We start from the raw sequence: 18,456 nt of genomic DNA on the forward strand, positions 1-18,456 counted from the left end.
TGTCTTTTGTCTCCCTATGAGTTTGTACATTTCTTGAGCTGGACTGGACTACTTCTAAATCATATATATTTCGCTCAAAGTTTCTAGAAAAGTAGTAACTTTAACAAAGTGGACACAGAATGTATATATCCTGAGCTTCCCCTTGGTGGGAGGGGTATCAAGACATCCAAGGACTGAGAAAAAAGGGAAAAATGAGAGAAATGTACAAAACATGAACCTCCATCACTCTTGACTCACCTTCTTTACTCTGCAGCATTGCCATCATTCAGCTCAGAAGCTACACTTTCTTTGTGCCTCTGTTAGAAAAAAGAAAGTAACTGCTAGAACTCTGATGGAACATGATGTTAAACTTTCTTCTCTGTCATCTTGGGCTCAAGATCTTTGCCTAGGACTGCTGAACTACATTTTCTGCCCTCTTGACTATACTTCTATATCCTCAGCAGTGCTAATCACATGCCAGGGGATAATGAGAGTTACTGTTTTGGTTTTTTTTTAAGATTTTATTTATTCATGAGAGACACAGAGAGATAGTTACTGTTTTAAAGATTAGCAACAATCCTTGGTGTTTTAAGGATTAGATTCATGTCCAACATAAGGCAGGCATGCATCAATAGTGGAAGTGGTAGTGGTAGTGATGCATTAAAAAAAATCACTGAGTAAATTTTGAAGATCTTACTGAGTTTATTCAATGATTCATGAGTTAGGCAGCATCTGATCTAGCAGATACAAAGAAGCTCAAAAGAGCAGAAAGACTTTTATAAGCAGGAGGAGCAGGAACAAGGAAGTTACACTAGGCAAAAAAGCAAATTAGCTATTGCAAATTTACTTTCTTGTAGGAGATGGTAGGTGTCTTTTAGGCAGATTATCTAATAGTGCTGATCAGGTGATTCCTGATGGACTATAAACCAAGATTCTATTTCTAGCAGAGTCAAAACTTTAAGTCTTGTTTTGGTGACATGGAGCTTAACAGAAGCAACTGCATTTTGGGCCTGTTGTCTTGTTTTTAACAGATGTAAGTATAAGTAGTAGTAGTAGTAGTAGTAGTAGTAGTAGTAGTAGTATGAACAGTCCTGACAATTTAAAAGTGAGAGTTTTCTCCAGACAAATTTATCTCAAAAGGTTCTCCTAAATACTTAAAACACAAATAATCTGGCAATTCTCTGACCTAATTCAGAGGTCCCTATGCATAGGGAACCCCCCTTTTTAACATCACTATAATCTATATCTTCCCTTTACTTAGATCTTCTAGTCCAAAAATTTTCCAACGTGCTGGATTCTTGCAATTTCTCTTCATGGCTCAAAAATATTTGGTAACCAGCAGAGGTCCCCAGGGAAGCAAATAATAGGCAGTAAATAAATCATAAATCTATTACCTTCACTCTATATCCTATAGCTATTTACTCACTGATGTTCTGTACTACACCAGTATGCTTCATTATTACTATGAAAATTGTGAATAATAATAATAGTGGAGACTTATTGAGCACCAACTATATTCTTTACCCTTTTATATGTCATCTAATTTAATTCTCACAGTAAATCTATGAGATCACTACTTTTTTAAACTTGGAAAAGTTGAGGGTAAGAGGAATTTAAACATAATAATAGGTAATTAATAGATGATGATGCAAGATTTGAACCTGCCTGATTTTAAAGTCTGTGCTATTAACTGTGGTATGCTATATCCCAACAGTCTGATTCAGTGCTTCAAACCCATTTTAATATTACAGCACACATGGAAAGCATATATTAAAAATACACATTAAAACACACAGAAAGTTATATTTCCAGGTATTCTGGAATAAAAGTTTTTTCACTGCCATAGAAAACTGAGAGGCGGGAGTATGAGGGCCCCAGCCACACCAAAGGCCGAAGAGATTAGCATCTGCACACAGCTATAAGGTATTTGTGGCCTAGCAGAGTGCCAAGAATCATCTTATGACATTGCAATAATTTGTACATTTTTTTCCAATTTACTTTCCACCAGTGTACTATTTCTACTCAGCAATTAGAAGGAAAATGCCTTTTGTTTTATCAGTTTAAATTTCTTATAACCCTTCTACCCAGTGTTCTTTTGGCTTACCGCATGTAAGCTATTCTTATTCCTATAACAATTATAACAAGCATTGTAGCTCTGGGAGGGTCTGCAGAGGTCATAAAGTGGCAGCTTCCCTTTTTACAGATGAAAAAAATATGCAAAAGGCAAGTAAGTGAGTTGCCCAAAGCCTCAGTGTTAATACATGGTAGAGCCAAGATGAACCTAGGCCTTTTGCCTCTAAATTCTACTAATAACACATTTATTCCACTCAATGATCTTATTTCTGACTGCTGGTTTTGAGAAATTTGAAGGCCCTGGACCTGAAACTCAATCTTCCAACTATGTCATCTCCCATTATAAAGATACCCAAAGGCAGCATAAAATAGATCTTATATATAATATATATACATGTCCTTTTAAAGGATCTTAAAATTTTAAGACCCTCAAATGACCAAACTATGGTGAACATTCAGTTACTCAGGGTATAGAATTCCTCCCTCTAGATCCCAAGATGAATTCAAAAGGTATTGGGAGCTTAATTTAGTGTGTCTACAGCATGGATTTTCAAATTATCTTTTGGTATTTTTTTGTTCCTTGTCTCACTTCTGTAAATGTGAATAATTCAGATGTGCAGTTCTGTGACTACTTTTCCTTTATATAAAGGAGCACATTTTCTCACTGTTCCCATCTTAAATCATCACCATGAACCCCTAAGTCTATTTACTCTATGAGAAAAAAATAAAAAATAAAAGTGTGTATCTACATACTATGCTTGAATATTCATAAACTATCTCTGGAAGAATATACAAAAAACTGACAGAAGTGTCTCTAGGAAATAAAACTGGGTGGCTGGGTGGAAGACAGCTTTTTACTGTACCCCCCTTGTATATCTCTAGCGTTTTATAACATGACAATGTTACCACTTCAGAAGTTATTTTCTAGGGATCCCTGGGTGGCTCAGCGGTTTGGGGCCTGCCTTCGGCTCACGGTGTGATCCTGGAGTCCCGGGATTGAGACCCTCAGGCTCCAGGGATGCAGCCTGCTTCTCCCTCTGCCTGTGTCTCTGCCACTGTGTGTGTGTGTGTGTGTCTTTCATGAATAAATAACATCTTTAAAAAAAAGGTTATTTTCTAAATTCCAAATTTTTTTTTAAAGATGTTATTTATTTATTCATGAGAGACACACACACAGAGAGAGAGAGAGAGAGAGAGAGAGAGAGAGAGGCAGAGACACAGGCAGAGGGAGAAGCAGGCCCATGCAGGGAGCCTGAAGTGGGACTTGATCCCGGGTCTCCAGGATCACACCCTGGGCTGAAGATGGTACTAAACCACTGAGCCACCCAGGCTGCCCTAAATTCCAAATTCTTTAAATAGTGTTTTGAAAAAATAAAGTGTTTGATCCACTTAAAAATGCAAAATTTTCTAGTGGTTAGGTTCAAATCATTACCTAAACCTATACTGACCTCTCTAGGCCAAAATGTGTTACTGGCACCCCAACCAACTGGATAAATTGTGGATCATTGTTAATAAAATGTAAATCTATAAGCAGCAATATATAATTCCCCCTTAATCTAGAATGTGTTTGTAAAGAACATTACTTTTAAAGAAAATGTCTAAATAGAAAGGGGAAAGCCAGGAAGTCACTTTCTGACAACTCAAGTCTCTGCTCCTCTGTTTCAGACGAATTTTCTTCTTCCACAATAATATTAAAATGTAGTCCAGAGAGAGAGAAAAAAATTTTAAACCAGTTAACACACAAAATACCACCAACTTTCATCTGACCAGCTACTAAATGCCCAGGGGCTCTAGAGCCAGGAATTAACATTTGAGGGGTTGTTTTGTTTTGTATGTTTTTACCTCAGATGAGAAAGGCAAAAAAAAAATCAAAAAATGCTTTAAGTTAGAAAGTAAAAGAAAATTCCAAAAATCAGATCCTACCCACCCAACATAAGAAAGAGTGTAAAAGGGAAAAAGAACTTGGAAATAAGGAATAAAGAGAACCAAGAGAAGGTGAATGAAGTGTTCCAAAAAAGAATACTTTTTTTTTTTTTTTTTCATTTAGAACACTAAAGATTGAGATGCCTGGGTGGCTCAGCGGTTGAGTGTCTGCCTTCCACCCAGGGAGTGATCCTGGAGTCCCAGGATCAAGCCCCACATCCGGCTCCCTGCATGGAGCCTGCCTCTCTCTCTCTGTGTGTGTCTCTCATGAACAAATAAAGATCTTAAAAAAAAAAGAAGAAGAAGAAGAAGAAGAAGAACACTAAAGATCACCACAGTGATTTTAAGGTGAAATCATCTCCCTCAGCAGTTCTTAGAGTGTGATCCAAAGACCTCTGGGGGTCCCCTCCCCTTTCCAATTACTTATCCATGTTAGGCTGGATTTTCTCATATACTTTAACCAAAACAAAAGATCGAAACAGATTGAAATCAGAAACATAAAAATCCAGCTGTCTTCTATTAAGCCAGACATGAAAAGACTTGCAAAGATGTAAAACACCACCATTCTTCACACTAAATTTTCTTTCATTTAGGAAAATGTATTTTAAAAAAAAAATTTTTTTTTAACTTTTATTTATTTATGATAGGCACACAGTGAGAGAGAGAGAGGCAGAGACACAGGCAGAGGGAGAAGCAGGCTCCATGCACCGGGAGCCTGACGTGGGATTCGATCCCGGATATCCAGGACCGCGCCCTGGGCCAAAGGCAGGCGCCAAACCGCTGCGCCACCCAGGGATCCCGGAAAATGTATTTTTTATAAAAATGTTATTTATATCTACATAATTATTAAGTATAATTAATTCATTTAAATGTGTTGTTACTATCAGTAGATATAAAAGTTATATAGCTATAAACCAAACTTTGGAGTCCTTCATAACTTTTAAGAGTATAGTAAGGAGGGTTCTGAGACCAATAAGCTTGAGAACTGACCTAGCTAAATAATTCAGTCATGTCAATATTTTTCAAAAACCATTAACCCTGCTCCCTCCCATTTAGAACGTGTTCACAAATTTCTAACTATCTAATTGTTCCCTCTTTATACTATTCCTGGAATCCTTGGTCTAAGAGAATACAAGTAAACCCCTTAGAATTTTCCTCAGACACACAGTCTGCGCAGGCTCCGTGAGCCTGGAAAACTATATTTAAAATCTTTCATCTTGGAGTCTGATTTCCTTTTGGCATCAATGTCTAATGGCATGTGGATCCCTGCTTATTTTTATGCCCCCATTAATAACCATAGTGGGTTTTTTTTTTTTCTTCCTCGGCAAGCATGATTTCACAAGAAAAAAGGTAAAAACAAGATCCCAGCTCCCTTTACTGCCCATTATCTAACAACATTTACTGTGGTAACTACGAACTAAACCTTGTACCAAATCTCTTCAATATATTTTCGGTGAACTGAAGCTTATCCGTTCAGAGGGCAAGGAAGCACAAAGATATGGCCACTTAGCACCAAAATACAAGTTTTCTTTTGTGGGGGCTGATTTCATTCTGACTCTTATCTGCCAGCTGCAACACTGCCACTGGTGCTCGTTACCAAACTAACTCGCCTTTGTGTATTGGTTTCACTTAAGCACATTCCCAGGAACCCCTACATGCCTGCACCATTTCCTCTCACAAGGTGCCATGGTCTGGAACAGTAAAAACCCTAATTCCGCCTTTCAAACCAGAGGTAAGAACTTCTGGAGATCCGCATTTTCCCCGCTCTCTTCCCTCACCAACTCTCTCTTAAGGACGGTAGTTAAGATCGGAGGTACCAGAGTCCAAGTCCTTGATTCCCCTCAGTGGATAAAACAGGGGGTTGCTGCAAGCCTCTCTTCCACCTCAGGAACCGCCACCATGAGATAACTTCCCGTTAGAGGCCCGACCGCACCCCCACCCCCGGGGGAGGCACCCGTATTCTCATTCCTGCTCAGCCCGTCATTGGCCGCCAGGATACTGGGTCACTTTTGTTTGTTTGCGGAGGGTAGGTCTGCGGTGGAGATTCTTAGGAGGGGTAGGAGTTGGTTGTCCAGAAGAGAAAATTTCTCCTCAGGCGACGGGTACCAGGACTGGCAGCGCCTAGCACTTTCATCTGCAACCGGAGAAAAGCCAGCTACCTTCTGGAGCAAGGAGGACCTAAAGGCAAAGAGCAGAATGAGCCACTGCAGCAATTCCGCAAACCCCTCCAACCTCGACCCAGTTTTCCCGCCACAAAGAAAAGGCGTGAGGACACGCACTAGCTGCGCTGCCACCCCCGCGGCGTGCATCCAAAACTGGGGCGCATGCGCAGCCGAAACTGCTTCTGCTTTTGCGCAGCTGTTCTATCCGCCATCTTCCAGCCGAATGCCCTGTAAAACTACAAATCCCATAATCCTCAGTGTCCTCACTTTTTTTTTTTTTAGGCGGCGGGAGCAGCGCCTGATCGTTCATGAAGCACATCTGTCTGTTACTAACTTTTCTCTCTACCCCAGACTGCTTTTTCCTTCCTCTTTTCGTTTCCTGGTTCCTATTCTTCCTTTTAGTCTCGTTCACGCCCTATCTTGATGTTTTAGTTGAGACTATCTGCAACCCCACTGTCGCCCCTCCCGCCTTCTTCTCTGCCACAGGACCCGCTCCCCAAGCTATGTTGGCAGGGAGAACGCGCCACCTTAGCACCCTGTGGAAAGGGCGCCGAGCAGCTTCTTCCCCATTGGCCGAGGCAGGGGGCCCAAAGCAGGCCGAACCCTCTTCCCCGCCCACACTCGTTTTTATATAAGGCTGCGCGAAGAGAGCGTGTGCTTGGGAAGGCCTGCGTGCGAGGTGGCGGTGGTGGTGGCGAATGTGCTGCTATTGGTGGCTGCGGTGGGCGTCGGGACGCAGTCGGCGGGCTAGGGGCTCGCGCGCAGGCGTCGGGTGGTGGGAAGAGGTGTTGGTGCCAGGGCTGTGGGTGTGGAGGCGGAGAGGAGGGCGTGGTGTCCCCAGGTGATCGCCATTGGGGTAAAGCGGAGGAGCGAGAGAACGACTCGGCCATTTCGGGGGAAGAGGAAGTTGGACAACATCGGCTGTTTTAGTGCCTTTTTTTTTTTCAGTTCAGCAGAGACTATTTCCCAGGGGGGTGAGTTACAATGACTTATTGTATTTTACTGAGAACAGTTCGTAGGCAAGCCGTCTGTACGCTCCTCTCCTTCCCTTCCTCTACTTTTAGGTTCACCCCTCCGTTCCTTCGGAAGCCTTTCTAAGTAGGTGGGCAAAGGGGGCGATCGAAATATGAATAATTCATGAGGTCCGCCCCACTCGTTGACCACGCCCCCTCCAAACCGTGCTGACGCACGTTGCGTGTACCAAATCTAAGGAAGCGACGTAACAGTCTCCGCCCCTAGGGTGGAGGGAGGGGCGTCATCTCCAGCACGTGCTGTATCTACCCGCGCAAGCCCAAAAGGGTGTGCGCAGGCGCTGCCCGCTAGGGGGAGGAAGGAGGCGGGGTAGGGAGGTTGCTGGGTTTAGAGCCGGGCGGAGACCGCTGAGACTCATTCCTCAGGAACAAGGGTCGGGTGTCAAGGAGACCTTTTCACACCAGCTCCCCGTCCCCCGCCTACGGTGGGTGGGATCGCGCGGCAGAGACAAAGGATATCAGTAGGGACGGACATAGCTGCGAAGGGAAGTAGGGTGTCAGTTTGGGGTGGTGGGCTTTTGTGGGGGCTGAGGTGGGCTATATTTAAACTCCCGGAGCCGTTAAGTTGGTTCGTACTCATGCGCGCGCAACCAGGGTGGTGGCGGAGTGCGCATGCGTGATTCAGGGGCGAGAGGAACGCGCTTTAGCAGTGCGCGCTCGCGGCGAAGCGGTAGTGGTGGAGGAGAAAGGCGTTGGCGCACGCGCGGTTGATTCCTGGAGTTGTTCGGTTCTCGCGGGCATCTTGTTTTGGTCTCGCGGGCGAGTGGGGCGCGCTTCGGGGGAGGCGCTTGGGCGCGAGACTAGGCGAGAAGAGCAGAGCTGCGCGCGCACTCAGGGAAGGGGGGAAGGGAGCGGGCTCTAGGGAGGGGGGTTAAGCCCCCTAGTTCTCCCCCCCCCCCCCGTTGCCCTCAACTGGGACGGAATAAGGGGAGGAAATGATCGAGATGGCGGCGGAGAAGGAGCCGTTTCTGGTGCCGGCCCCGCCGCCGCCGCTCAAAGATGAGTCGGGCGGAGGGGGCGGCCCCACGCTGCAACCTCACCGAGAGGCCGCCTCCGGGGAGCTCTGCGGCGGGACGCAGCGTGGGCCGGGCCCGCGCACACACTCGACGGGGGCCCCGGCTTCTGGGGTCGGCAAGGAGAGCCCTGGGGCTACATCCACTCGGGGAGGCCAGTCGCAGCAGCAACGAGGGGGCGGCCCCCAGGCGCAGTCTCATGGGGAGGCCCGCTTGTCGGATCCCCACGGGCGAGCCGCTCCCCCTGACGTTGGGGAGGAGCGAAGGGGAGGAGGCGGAACAGAACTGGGTCCCCCTGCCCCTCCTCGACCCCGCAATGGCTATCAGCCCCACCGGCCCCCTGGGGGAGGTGGGGGAAAGAGGAGAAATAGTTGTAACGTGGGAGGGAGTGGTGGAGGCTTCAAACATCCGGCCTTCAAGAGGCGCAGGCGGGTTAATTCGGACTGTGATTCTGTGTTACCCTCCAACTTTCTCCTGGGGGGCAATATCTTTGATCCACTGAACCTGAATAGCCTCCTGGATGAGGAAGTGAGCCGCGCACTCAATGCAGAGACCCCTAAGTCATCTCCACTTCCAGCCAAGGGGCGAGATCCAGTGGAGATCCTCATCCCCAAAGATATTACTGACCCGCTCAGTCTCAATACTTGCACTGATGAGGCCCAGGTAGTTCTTGCATCGCCACTCAAGACTGGTCGGAAGCGGCATAGACACCGGGGACAGCACCACCAGCAGCAGCAGGCAACCGGAGGGAATGATAGCCACTCTGTGCTCCCCACAGCCCCCCTCACTCCCTCACTCCATGGGGAGGGCACCCCACAGCAGCAGCGGCACAGGGGCCAGAACCGGGATGCCCCTCAGCCCTATGAACTCAACACAGCCATCAACTGCAGGGATGAGGTCGTGTCTCCCCTTCCATCTGCCCTCCAGGGTCCCTCAGGCTCCCTTTCAGCCCCTCCAGCTGCCTCAGTTACCTCTGCAACCCCGTCTTCCTCCTCACGACATCGCAAACGTCGCAGGACTTCCAGCAAGTCAGAGGCAGGGGCTAGGGGTGGAGTCCAGGGTCCCAAGGAGAAGGGCAGAGGGAGTGGGGGAGGCCGTCACCACCACCACCACCACCTCCACCTCCACCCACTACCTGCAGCAGTCTTCAAAAAGCAACAGCTCAAGTTCCAGTATGGGAATTATTGCAAGTACTATGGTTACCGCAATCCCTCCTGTGAGGATGGGCGCCTTCGAGTGTTGAAGCCTGAGTGGTTTCGGGGTCGGGACGTCCTAGATCTGGGCTGCAATGTGGGCCATCTGACCCTGAGCATTGCCTGTAAGTGGGGCCCATCCCGCATGGTGGGTCTGGATATCGATTCCCGACTCATTCATTCGGCCCGCCAAAACATCCGACACTACCTGTCTGAGGAGCTGCGTCTGCCATCCCAGACTTCTGAGGGGGACCCAGGGGCAGAGAGTGAGGAAGGGACCATAACCGTCCGAAAGAGAAGCTGCTTCCCAGCCTCACTGACAGCCAGCCGGGGTCCCATCGCTGCACCCCAAGTGCCCTTGGATGGAGCAGACACATCAGTCTTCCCCAACAATGTTGTCTTCGTCACGGTAAGAGGGTCTGAAGGCTCTTGGTATAGGGGCCAGGTGTGAAGATGAGATTAAGTGGGAATAAGACAGGAAAGTTATGACCCAGAGGGATTTCTGCATGTACTCTGCCAGGAGAACCAGATCTTCAGGGATCTGAATCGTGACTGACAGTGTCTCCCCCCGCCCCATAACCTGGAAACATGGGGGCTCTACCTAGGCTCCTTTGTCATGACTACTGGTCCCAAGATGGGGTTTGACTCCTTTTGCCCTGCTCCTGTCCTGGACTGTAATCCAGACCAGTCCACCTTCCCTTGCAGGCTGCTCCTGCTGCTCACTAGATTTGGTTCAGTTGGAAAGTTTTCCCAACGCACTGAATGCAGGTGCATGAAGGGATAGGTGTCAGACATGGAATGTTTTGGGGTGGGAGGAGGAATAGGGTGGTGGCTGACTAATACTTTGATAGGGACTTAGATCCAGAGTTGGTTGAAGAGTTGGTGGTCAGGACCCCAAGTAGTTTGGCCATAGGTCATCTCATGATGACCTGAGATCGTGAGATGGGGAGAGTCGGAGTCCTCTGTAACCGGGAAGGGTAGTCTTCAGAGTGTCTGTTCCCTGACTGTACATAGCTCTCCATAAAATACTCCAGTTAAGCCAACTGGTGGTGGCAGGTTGGGTTAAGCTTGCAAAAATGACTTTGCAGATGTTGATGAATTTATCATCTAGAAAAGGCTTCCTAAGGGCTGGGACTCTTCACTTCTCTTGGAGAAAGGAAATAGGCCTGGAACTTTGCCAACCTTGATTCCAGGGAAGGAACCACAGGTTGGTTCCCTTTCAAACCTGGGTTAGGAACCTTTGCAAAACATTGGGTCACTCAGCTTAATGTTTGCAGGGTGGGAATAAGTACTAGATGGACTCAGGAGAACCCTCATTTTTTTCCTCTGATGTTTCACCCCAGTTTGGAGACCTCTTTTGGGTAACTTGGTCAATGTAAAATGATCCACACTCCCTTTTTATGTTTGGCTTATCACCACCAGAAAGCAGGGGCAGGAGGATGTAAAGCAAGAAAATGAGGCTGGGAGTTAGTCTGACAAATGTCAGAGAAGGTTGTGGCCAAGGGCTAAGGCTGTAGGACTTTCTGTTTTGGAGGCTGCTGAGCAGGTTGTGTGGAGGCAGTGGTTCTTTTATTGTCTCTGTTGACCTTGCCCCCAATTCTTGCCCTCAGGGTAACTATGTGCTGGATCGAGATGAGCTGGTGGAGGCCCAAACACCTGAGTATGATGTGGTGCTCTGCCTCAGCCTCACCAAGTGGGTGCATCTGAACTGGGGAGATGAGGGGCTAAAGCGCATGTTTCGCCGAATCTACCGGCATCTACATCCTGGGGGCATCCTGGTCCTAGAGCCCCAACCTTGGTCATCCTACAGCAAGAGAAAGACTCTGACGGTGAGTTGGGAATTGGGTGGATATTGGGATATCCTTCTTTTAGTTGGGGCAAGAAAGGCCTCAAGAAAGGAGGAATACTTTCTGAACAAGGTGGACAGGTTCCCTGGGTGGGCATCACTGTACACCAGGGAAGAAGCCAACAGGCTGACGTGGTCCCCTGCCCTTCTGCCTAGGAAACAATCTATAAGAACTACTATCGAATCCAGCTGAGGCCAGAGCACTTCAGTTCCTACCTGACATCCCCAGAGGTGGGCTTCTCCAGCTATGAGCTTGTGGCTACACCCCACAACACTTCCAGAGGTAAGGTTGGCTGACCTGGGGGAGGCGGGGAGGGGATGGTAAGGCAGATGCTGTGGAGTCTTGGAGTTCTGCCAACCCTTCCTGATTGCACATTCTCTCCTCAGGCTTCCAGCGTTCTGTGTACCTGTTCCACAAGGCCCGTTCCCCCAGCCACTGAGTGGCCCCCTGAACAGAAAAGTGTGAAGAAGTTGCCCACTGCTCTTAAGGACCTGGGGGAAAAGGAAAGTATCTCAAAGTCTTTCCTTTTGGCTCCAAAAATTGTTTCCTTTCATGGATCTGCAAAGAAAGCTTTTCCTACGTTGCTGCCCCAGCCTCCTCCCTACACCTCTGGCATCTAAGCAGCAAGCCCAGCTGTGCTGGAGTTACCGACATCTTCCTCTCTCCCCCAGCTCACTGGGCTGGATGGCATGGACTGTTTGCTGACCTCTGTTCTCCTAGGGTATGGGAGGTGGGCGGTATCAAGTTCTCTGGCCTCTTCCTCCTGCTCTCCAAAGGAGATTCCCCTTTCTCCTCAGCCCTTGTCCCTGGCTGTTGTTGCAATGGACCACAGATAGATGGACTGAGGGTTAAGTGAAGGGGAAGTTTGGCAGGGAGGCATGCAGGTACTGTGAAAATCCTTCCCTCTGCTCACCTCCATTGGGAGAGGGGGTTGGGTTTGGAATGTAAGAACAGCACAATAAATTTGATGTTTCAGGCAGTGGCCCCCACACTTGTGTCTGGCACTTTCTACCTAGTGGGAAAGGGTTAGTGCCTCCCAAAACACCTGGGTTTCCTCTGCCCAAACTGGAGTCTCAAGAATTAAGGACAGATTTTTCAGTGGTTGGGAAGATTGAGTGTTGAATGCTAGTCACATCTATACACAATGAGTCAGAACTCTAATCAAGAAGGAGAGGTATAATGTGAATTTTATGTGAAACTTAAGAGTTCATCTCCCCTCCCCCAAAAATGCATTGACAAGAATGTTTTGTGGGAGCGCGGGACAAAGGCTAACTTTGGAAAAATTAACAGTGGAGCTAAAAAAAGGCACTACTGAACAGACCTTCCCACCTGCTCCAGGGACACCCCCTCCCCCCCTTTTCTGTGATGTGCAATTAGATGACTAGGTAATTAACATGAAACTCTTCAGCATGTCCAGTGTTCTTGGGACTTTGATACTCACTTAGCAAATACTGAGCACTCCTGGATCTGGTGTAAACATGGACAAGGCTCTTCCAAGTAAAGACAAGGATGTAATTTCAATAACTGGGTGCAAATAGCTACTGCCTCTCAGGCTCCTGGAGCCAGGTAATTAAGAAAGAAGGACTCCTTGAAGCCTAACAGACTGAGACTCATCCACGTGTTAGTGATGAGAAAGAAGTAGTGCAAGGGCGCATGAGTGGCTCAGTGGGTTGAGCATCAGGCTCTGGATGGAGTCGCACTTCGGCTCTGGGCTGAGTGTGGAGCCTGCTAGCGATTCCCTCTCCTGCCCCCTCCCCACTGCACTCCCCTGCTCTCGCTCTCAAAAAAACAAAAAAAACCACAAGGAAACAAACGTGGTGTCTAGGATAGGTCAGGGGAAGAGGTGGGACAGTGTTCTCAACTTGCCATCACTACCAAGTTCCAAAAAGGCCAAAAACTTGACTTCCAGACAGCTTCCACCTGAGGCTTGAACCCATTTTAAGACTCCGAAGAAGAGTCTCATTTGTTAGCAAAACCACTTTATTCTGAAAAATAGTTTTAACACAAAAATATTAACTAGCAATCCTGAGGGCCTCCACATCTAGGCTTCCCATCGCCTCAGTGTCCGGTGCATGAGGAAAGTATCCTCTGAAGGGCGGGGCCGGAGTTGAAGACGCAGAGGAGGCAGACCGTCCAGGGTCAGGTGTGGAGACTCATAAAATAATGTTTCTGGGTCACAAAGGATGGTCATGTCGGGCCCTGGCCCAGGTGGCTCCTGTTGGGAATTGGAACCCAAAGCAAGGTTAGTTACACTTGGGAAGGTGAAGGGGCACGAAACGTAAACTGAAGCCCAGGTCCCTCACCTTTGGGGGCGGGGCTCGGGCCTGTGGTGGCAGGAGCGCCAGTTTCTCCCTCAGCGCAGCGTTCAGCACCTGTTCCTCCGGCACCTGCAGGCTCACCAGGTCTCGGAAGAGCCGCTTGGAGCGCGGCACGTTCAGCCCTGAGACGGCAGAGGGAGCGGAGGTGAGTGGCGCTTCTCATCCCCACTCCCGCGCCCGGCCGGCCGTCTCTCTCTCACCCTCGGCCACGCTCTCCTCCAAACCGCAGCGAGTCTGGAACGACTTCCTCAGCTGTTCTTCCACGGCCTTCGCGGCATCGAACTGGCCCCCGGCTGCAGCAGCCCGCGCGGCCTGCAACTCGAGGCTCAAGGCCAGGCTGCTCTGCTGAGCGGGCGCCCCCAGGTCCTGCGGCGCTGCGGGCTTCTCGCCTGGCGCGGCGGCGGCCGACGGCGGCTCGGACCGCACCGGGGAGAGCGGCTCCAAACGAAAGCGGACCTGGGAGCAGAGAGCGAGGCAGTGACGAGGTGGGCGCGGGCTCGTCGGCAGGCTAGGGGCCAGGCCTTCCCCCAGCTCACCTGCCGCCCCTTGCGGGCCCCGCCCCGCCGGTCCGCCCGCCCCTTCCGTCGACCCGGACTGCAGGTCTGCCGCTCGGGGGTCTCGGACCGCGGGCTCAGGCTCAGGCTCAGGTCCAAACCAGGCTCGGGCACTGGGGCGCTGGGCTCCGGGGCGCGGGGTTCTGGGGGTGGCCCGGGGACCGCCACGGCCTCCTCCCCTTCGGCCAGCTCCAGCTCTGCCAACCCACAGCCCGTCATCTTGGTGCGGCTGCTGGGGTGCAAGGTCTCTGGAGGCCAGAGGTCACGGGACACAAACTCGCCAACCCCTCCCCCGCCCCTCCCGGGCACCGCTACCGGAAACCGCTCCCCCTTGTCCAACGGGGCGGGGAGGCCAGCCCCTGCTCCATCCCATTGGCGCTACTAAGCGTCATTTCCGTTGCTCGGCTCCCCGCCTCCCGCGGGCTTCCGCCCGCAGAACCTCGCCCCCGCCCCTAAGCCACAGTTTCGGAATCGCTACCCGTGGAAGCTCTACGGGTCCTCACGAAGGCCATTTCTCGTTTGGAAACGCGGACGTGGTGTCTTTGTCCTGCAGTTTTTACCTGACTTCTGCTGGAGTCCAGGGTGGGTGTGTCATTGCCTTCCGTCCGGGCGCCAAATGGGACAGCTTTAACTGGAGGAGGGTCAGGTGCCCTCATCTTGGCCCTCCCTGGTCAGTGCCTCCACAGCAGCTCCTCGCGTTCCTCCCACCCGGGACCGAAGCTCCCCAGGAGGAGTGAGGGCGGGGCTCGCCGCCCCCAGCCCCGGGATCCTTCCCGGGACCCCGGGCGTTCGTGGTTGCCCGGGCGATGTCGGCCTCATTCAGCCTGGGGTCTTCTGTGACTTTTTCCCCCATGGGGGCCCCCTAACATATTCATCTTTATAAAAATAGGTATCTGTATATTGAGTACAGTTTTTACAAAGAAGGTCTCTTGGGGCACCTGGGTGGCTCGCTGGTTGAGTGCCTGCCTTTGGCCCAGGTGGTGATCCCGGGGTCCTGGGATCCAGTCCCGGGAGGGGCTCCCCACAGGGAGCCTACTTCTCCCTCTCCCTATGTCTCTATGTGTGTCTCTTATGAATAAATAAATAAAATATTTAAAAATAAAAATAAAGTCTCAATGGATTTATCCTGGACTCCTGCCAGACAGGAGACCGGATTTCCCATCCTTTCCCTGTGTTCCTCGGAGCAGGTGCTCACAGTTCTGTGAGCCTGTTTCTTGTGCAAAATGTGCTAAGTCAGGTGCATGAGTCTTGAAGCTCTCCCCAAAAGGGGTTAATAGTCAACAGGCACGTTTGTGTACCACTTTGCAGTTTGAGAGTTTTCACATGCTTTATCGTACCAGAAACTGCTGTGGAAGATGGGGCGGAATGCTGCCTGCATTTTACACACACACACACACACACACACACACACATTTCTGAGAATCTTTGGCGTGAAACACTGCAAGCTTTCTTGCTGAAGAAAGGAATAAGAAAGTATACAAATTCCGTCTACTATTCATTTGCGAAAGTAGGGAGATACAAATGCAAATACTTGTGTTTTATTAAAAGTGGAAGTATGATTCAAAAACTTTTAATGGCTACTGACATTGAGGAGATAATAGAATAAAAGGAAGAGAGGCTAGATTTTGAATATAGTGTGTGTATTTGACTTTGGAAACCTGTGTTTTCCGTGATTATATGACAGAAATTAATTTTTAAAAACCAGTCCCTAAAAGTTGAAAGTAAAATGAAACAAATGAACCTAAATGTGTATCTAGTTGGTGACCTAACTACACAGAAGGGACCTCTTGTAAAAGACTTGAAAAAATAGTAATTTAACTGTACATCCCAAAGGTCTACCCTATGAACAAAATTAACTGCCAATAAAAATGAACAAACTGCCTTAAAATCTTACAGTGTATTCAGTAGTCATGTTGGAAACAGGTGAAAATGTGTAGGATAAAACATCATTATGTTATTATCAGAACCAGAATTTTGGCATAGCTGAAAAGATTTGATAGATAGATTTGATAGATCCACTGGGCCACCCAGGGATCCCGAGGGATTTCAGTCTTGCCACCACTCTTCCTAAGAATTTTTTGGCTATACCAGCTAAGAGGCTTAGAATTGCTTCTCCTCTTTAAAAAATCAACAACAACAAAACTCCCCTTTAAGAAAGTACTGATAAAGGGGATCCCTGGGTGGCGCAGCGGTTTGGCGCCTGCCTTTGGCCCAGGGCACGATCCTGGAGACCCGGGATCGAATCCCACGTCGGGCTCCGGGTGCATGGAGCCTGCTTCTCCCTCTGCCTATGTCTCTGCCTCTCTCTCTCTCTGTGTGTGACTATCATTAAAAAAAAATAAAAATAAAACAAAATAAAAAAAATTAAAAAAAAGTACTGATAAGGGAGTGCCTGGGTGGCTCAGTCAGTGAAGCCTCTGCCTTTGGCTCTGGTCATGATCTCAGGGTCCTGGGATAGAGCCCTGCATTGGGCTCCCTACTCAGTGGGGAGTCTGCTTCTCCTTTTGCCCCTCCCCCTGCTTTTACTTGCGTGCTCGCTCTCTCTTAAATAAATAAAATTTTAAAAAGAAAGTACTGATAAGTGACGAAGACTCCTTCTCTATCCTTAACTTTAGAGTCTCCCCATGGTGGCATGTTCTAGAGCTGTACCCTCTTCCGCAAAGGATTTCATTTACATGCCACACCAAACCAAGCCCTGTCTGGGGATAGCAGAGGTGGGAAGGGGGAACCCAGCAGGAAGGAGTTAGGAGAGAAATTTAAAATATGGTCCAATAGTTGCCCCCCGCTCTGAGCAAAAGAGGGGGAAAACAGAAAAGCTTTCCTGACCCCACTACCTGAGATTGCCAAGTGAGGGGACCCTGCCCAAGCCCTCATCAACTAACCCCTCCTTCCACCACCACCCTAGGCTGGGGAGGTCCCATCTCTGGACTGTCACCCATCCAGGGAACGGTGGGGAAAGGAAGGAAGAGGAAATACTGAAGGAAGAGGGAACGAGACACAGAGCAGACCCTCAGGAAAAGGTCCCACTTTTGGCTCTTAGGTTCTGGCTTGATGGGTTAGACTCCGCCATGTAGTGGTGTTCCCTTTAGTCTTCTGGGAGGGGTGATCCCAGACCTGGATCCTAGTTTGGGGAAGGTGAGTCTGAGTTCTGGAAGGGGTCATTCAAAGTCGACCTGAGCTTCTCCTGGGGATTGGAAACAGGATAGGGTCAGGGGTCCTTTAAGGGACCATGCTGGTGAGTGGCAGTGAGATGTCTTCAATGCAGTGACCCACAGAGTGGTTGAGACTATTGCAGAGGCTAGTTGAGGAGCCCCATCAGGGAGGAGGGGGCAGGGGAAGAGCAAAGGCTCCATAGGAAACTACTCTCCAATATAGCCAAGCCAAGTCAAAGAAATGAGGCAACAACCTTCTACCACCAATCTCTGCAAACCCCATCTGTAAGGTACCTCACTTCCCATCTCCCACTCCTAAACTGGCTGCTGCTTACAGGTGGGGACCAACCCAGAGACACTTCCACTTCCGGGGTTATGGAGAATTGAGTGGAGCTGGGCTCACCATCGGGGAGCATATTGTGAGTGAGGGGCCTGGGCTGGCTGGGAAAGGGAATGTCCTTAATGTCAACACAGGAAATAAAAGGTGGAGGCCAGTTGCTTAGGGCCTAAATGAGCCTGAGGAGAGGCTGGCCAAAAACCGCTAGAGTTCTAAGAAAGGGGATGGAGGCCATGAGCAGGGCAGGTGGGGTCAGAGCCATAATCCTGGAAGATGGGGCCACATGTGTGGGATTGGGGGGTATGCAAAAGAAAGTGTAGTAAGCTGCTGGCCTTACCTTGGGACACAGACCCTGACAGATCTCTGCTTAGCAGGGCATCAGCACCTTCAGAGCCATGGGATGGGAGCAGGCTGCTACTCATTGAGACTGGACACTCAGGAGATGTTGGAGGGTCTCAAAGGTGAAGGGTTGCATGGAAACCTCTAGATCAGACAAGAGAGGTGCTGGTGTGAGGTCCTTCTAGATCCCAAGGATGGTTGGTGGAAGAGAAGGATCAGAGTCCCTGGAGTCAGTCTACTCTCTGCAGTAGCTTCAGGACCATCTGCCAAATGCCAATCAAACAGGAAAAGACAGGGTGGGGGCAAAGGTGCTGTAGGCAGAGAGGAGAGATGCAGGTCATGGGACCAGAGACAAGGTATTGGAGGCTTGGGACAGTATGAAGGGACCACGTGGTGCCTAGTAGTAACCTCAGCCTGAACAGCTGCACAGAAACTTGAGGAGGGACCGGGGTAGGGGGTGGGGGGAGCAGAGCAGGAGGAGGAGGCTGAGGAGATCTGAAGTCTGGGGTCCTACCTGGTGGCTGAGGCTCCAACA

The 18,456-nt window shown here is 49.4% G+C and overlaps 3 protein-coding genes across 17 annotated transcripts in view; 1 reads left to right on the forward strand and 2 right to left on the reverse strand.

Moving 5' to 3' along the window:
* The window catches only part of ZCWPW1 (zinc finger CW-type and PWWP domain containing 1), a 75,289-nt gene extending 68,631 nt beyond the window's left edge, over positions 1-6,658 (reverse strand). For 3 of the 15 annotated variants that reach the window (XM_077907987.1, XM_077907990.1, XM_077907992.1), the window contains exon 1: positions 238-3,196. In XM_077907987.1, the coding sequence (XP_077764113.1) occupies positions 238-265 (28 nt within the window). In that variant the 5' untranslated portion in view covers positions 266-3,196. Of the gene's footprint in view, positions 1-237; positions 6,154-6,254 lie in introns of those variants that run through there. The other 12 variants (XR_013385382.1, XR_013385381.1, XR_013385380.1 and 9 more) reach the window with 10 other exon arrangements.
* A 459-nt stretch (positions 6,659-7,117) lies between these two features.
* On the forward strand, positions 7,118-12,210 carry MEPCE (methylphosphate capping enzyme). The gene is made up of 4 exons (XM_077907981.1): positions 7,118-9,783; positions 10,985-11,203; positions 11,377-11,503; positions 11,608-12,210. The coding sequence occupies exons 1-4, from the start codon at positions 8,104-8,106 to the stop codon at positions 11,658-11,660; spliced, it is 2,079 nt and encodes a 692-aa protein (XP_077764107.1). The 5' UTR covers positions 7,118-8,103; the 3' UTR covers positions 11,661-12,210.
* Positions 12,211-13,183: 973 nt separating this feature from the next.
* On the reverse strand, positions 13,184-14,482 carry PPP1R35 (protein phosphatase 1 regulatory subunit 35). The gene is made up of 4 exons (XM_077908003.1): positions 14,076-14,482; positions 13,740-13,995; positions 13,525-13,661; positions 13,184-13,436 (listed from the first exon to the last, which is right to left on the reverse strand). Exons 1-4 carry the CDS (start codon positions 14,310-14,312, stop codon positions 13,263-13,265), a joined length of 804 nt encoding a protein of 267 aa, XP_077764129.1. The 5' UTR covers positions 14,313-14,482; the 3' UTR covers positions 13,184-13,262.
* Positions 14,483-18,456: the final 3,974 nt, after the last annotated feature.

This window comes from Canis aureus, chromosome 8 (genome assembly GCF_053574225.1).
Source record: "Canis aureus isolate CA01 chromosome 8, VMU_Caureus_v.1.0, whole genome shotgun sequence".
In the NCBI taxonomy this organism is placed as follows: domain Eukaryota; kingdom Metazoa; phylum Chordata; class Mammalia; order Carnivora; family Canidae; genus Canis; species Canis aureus.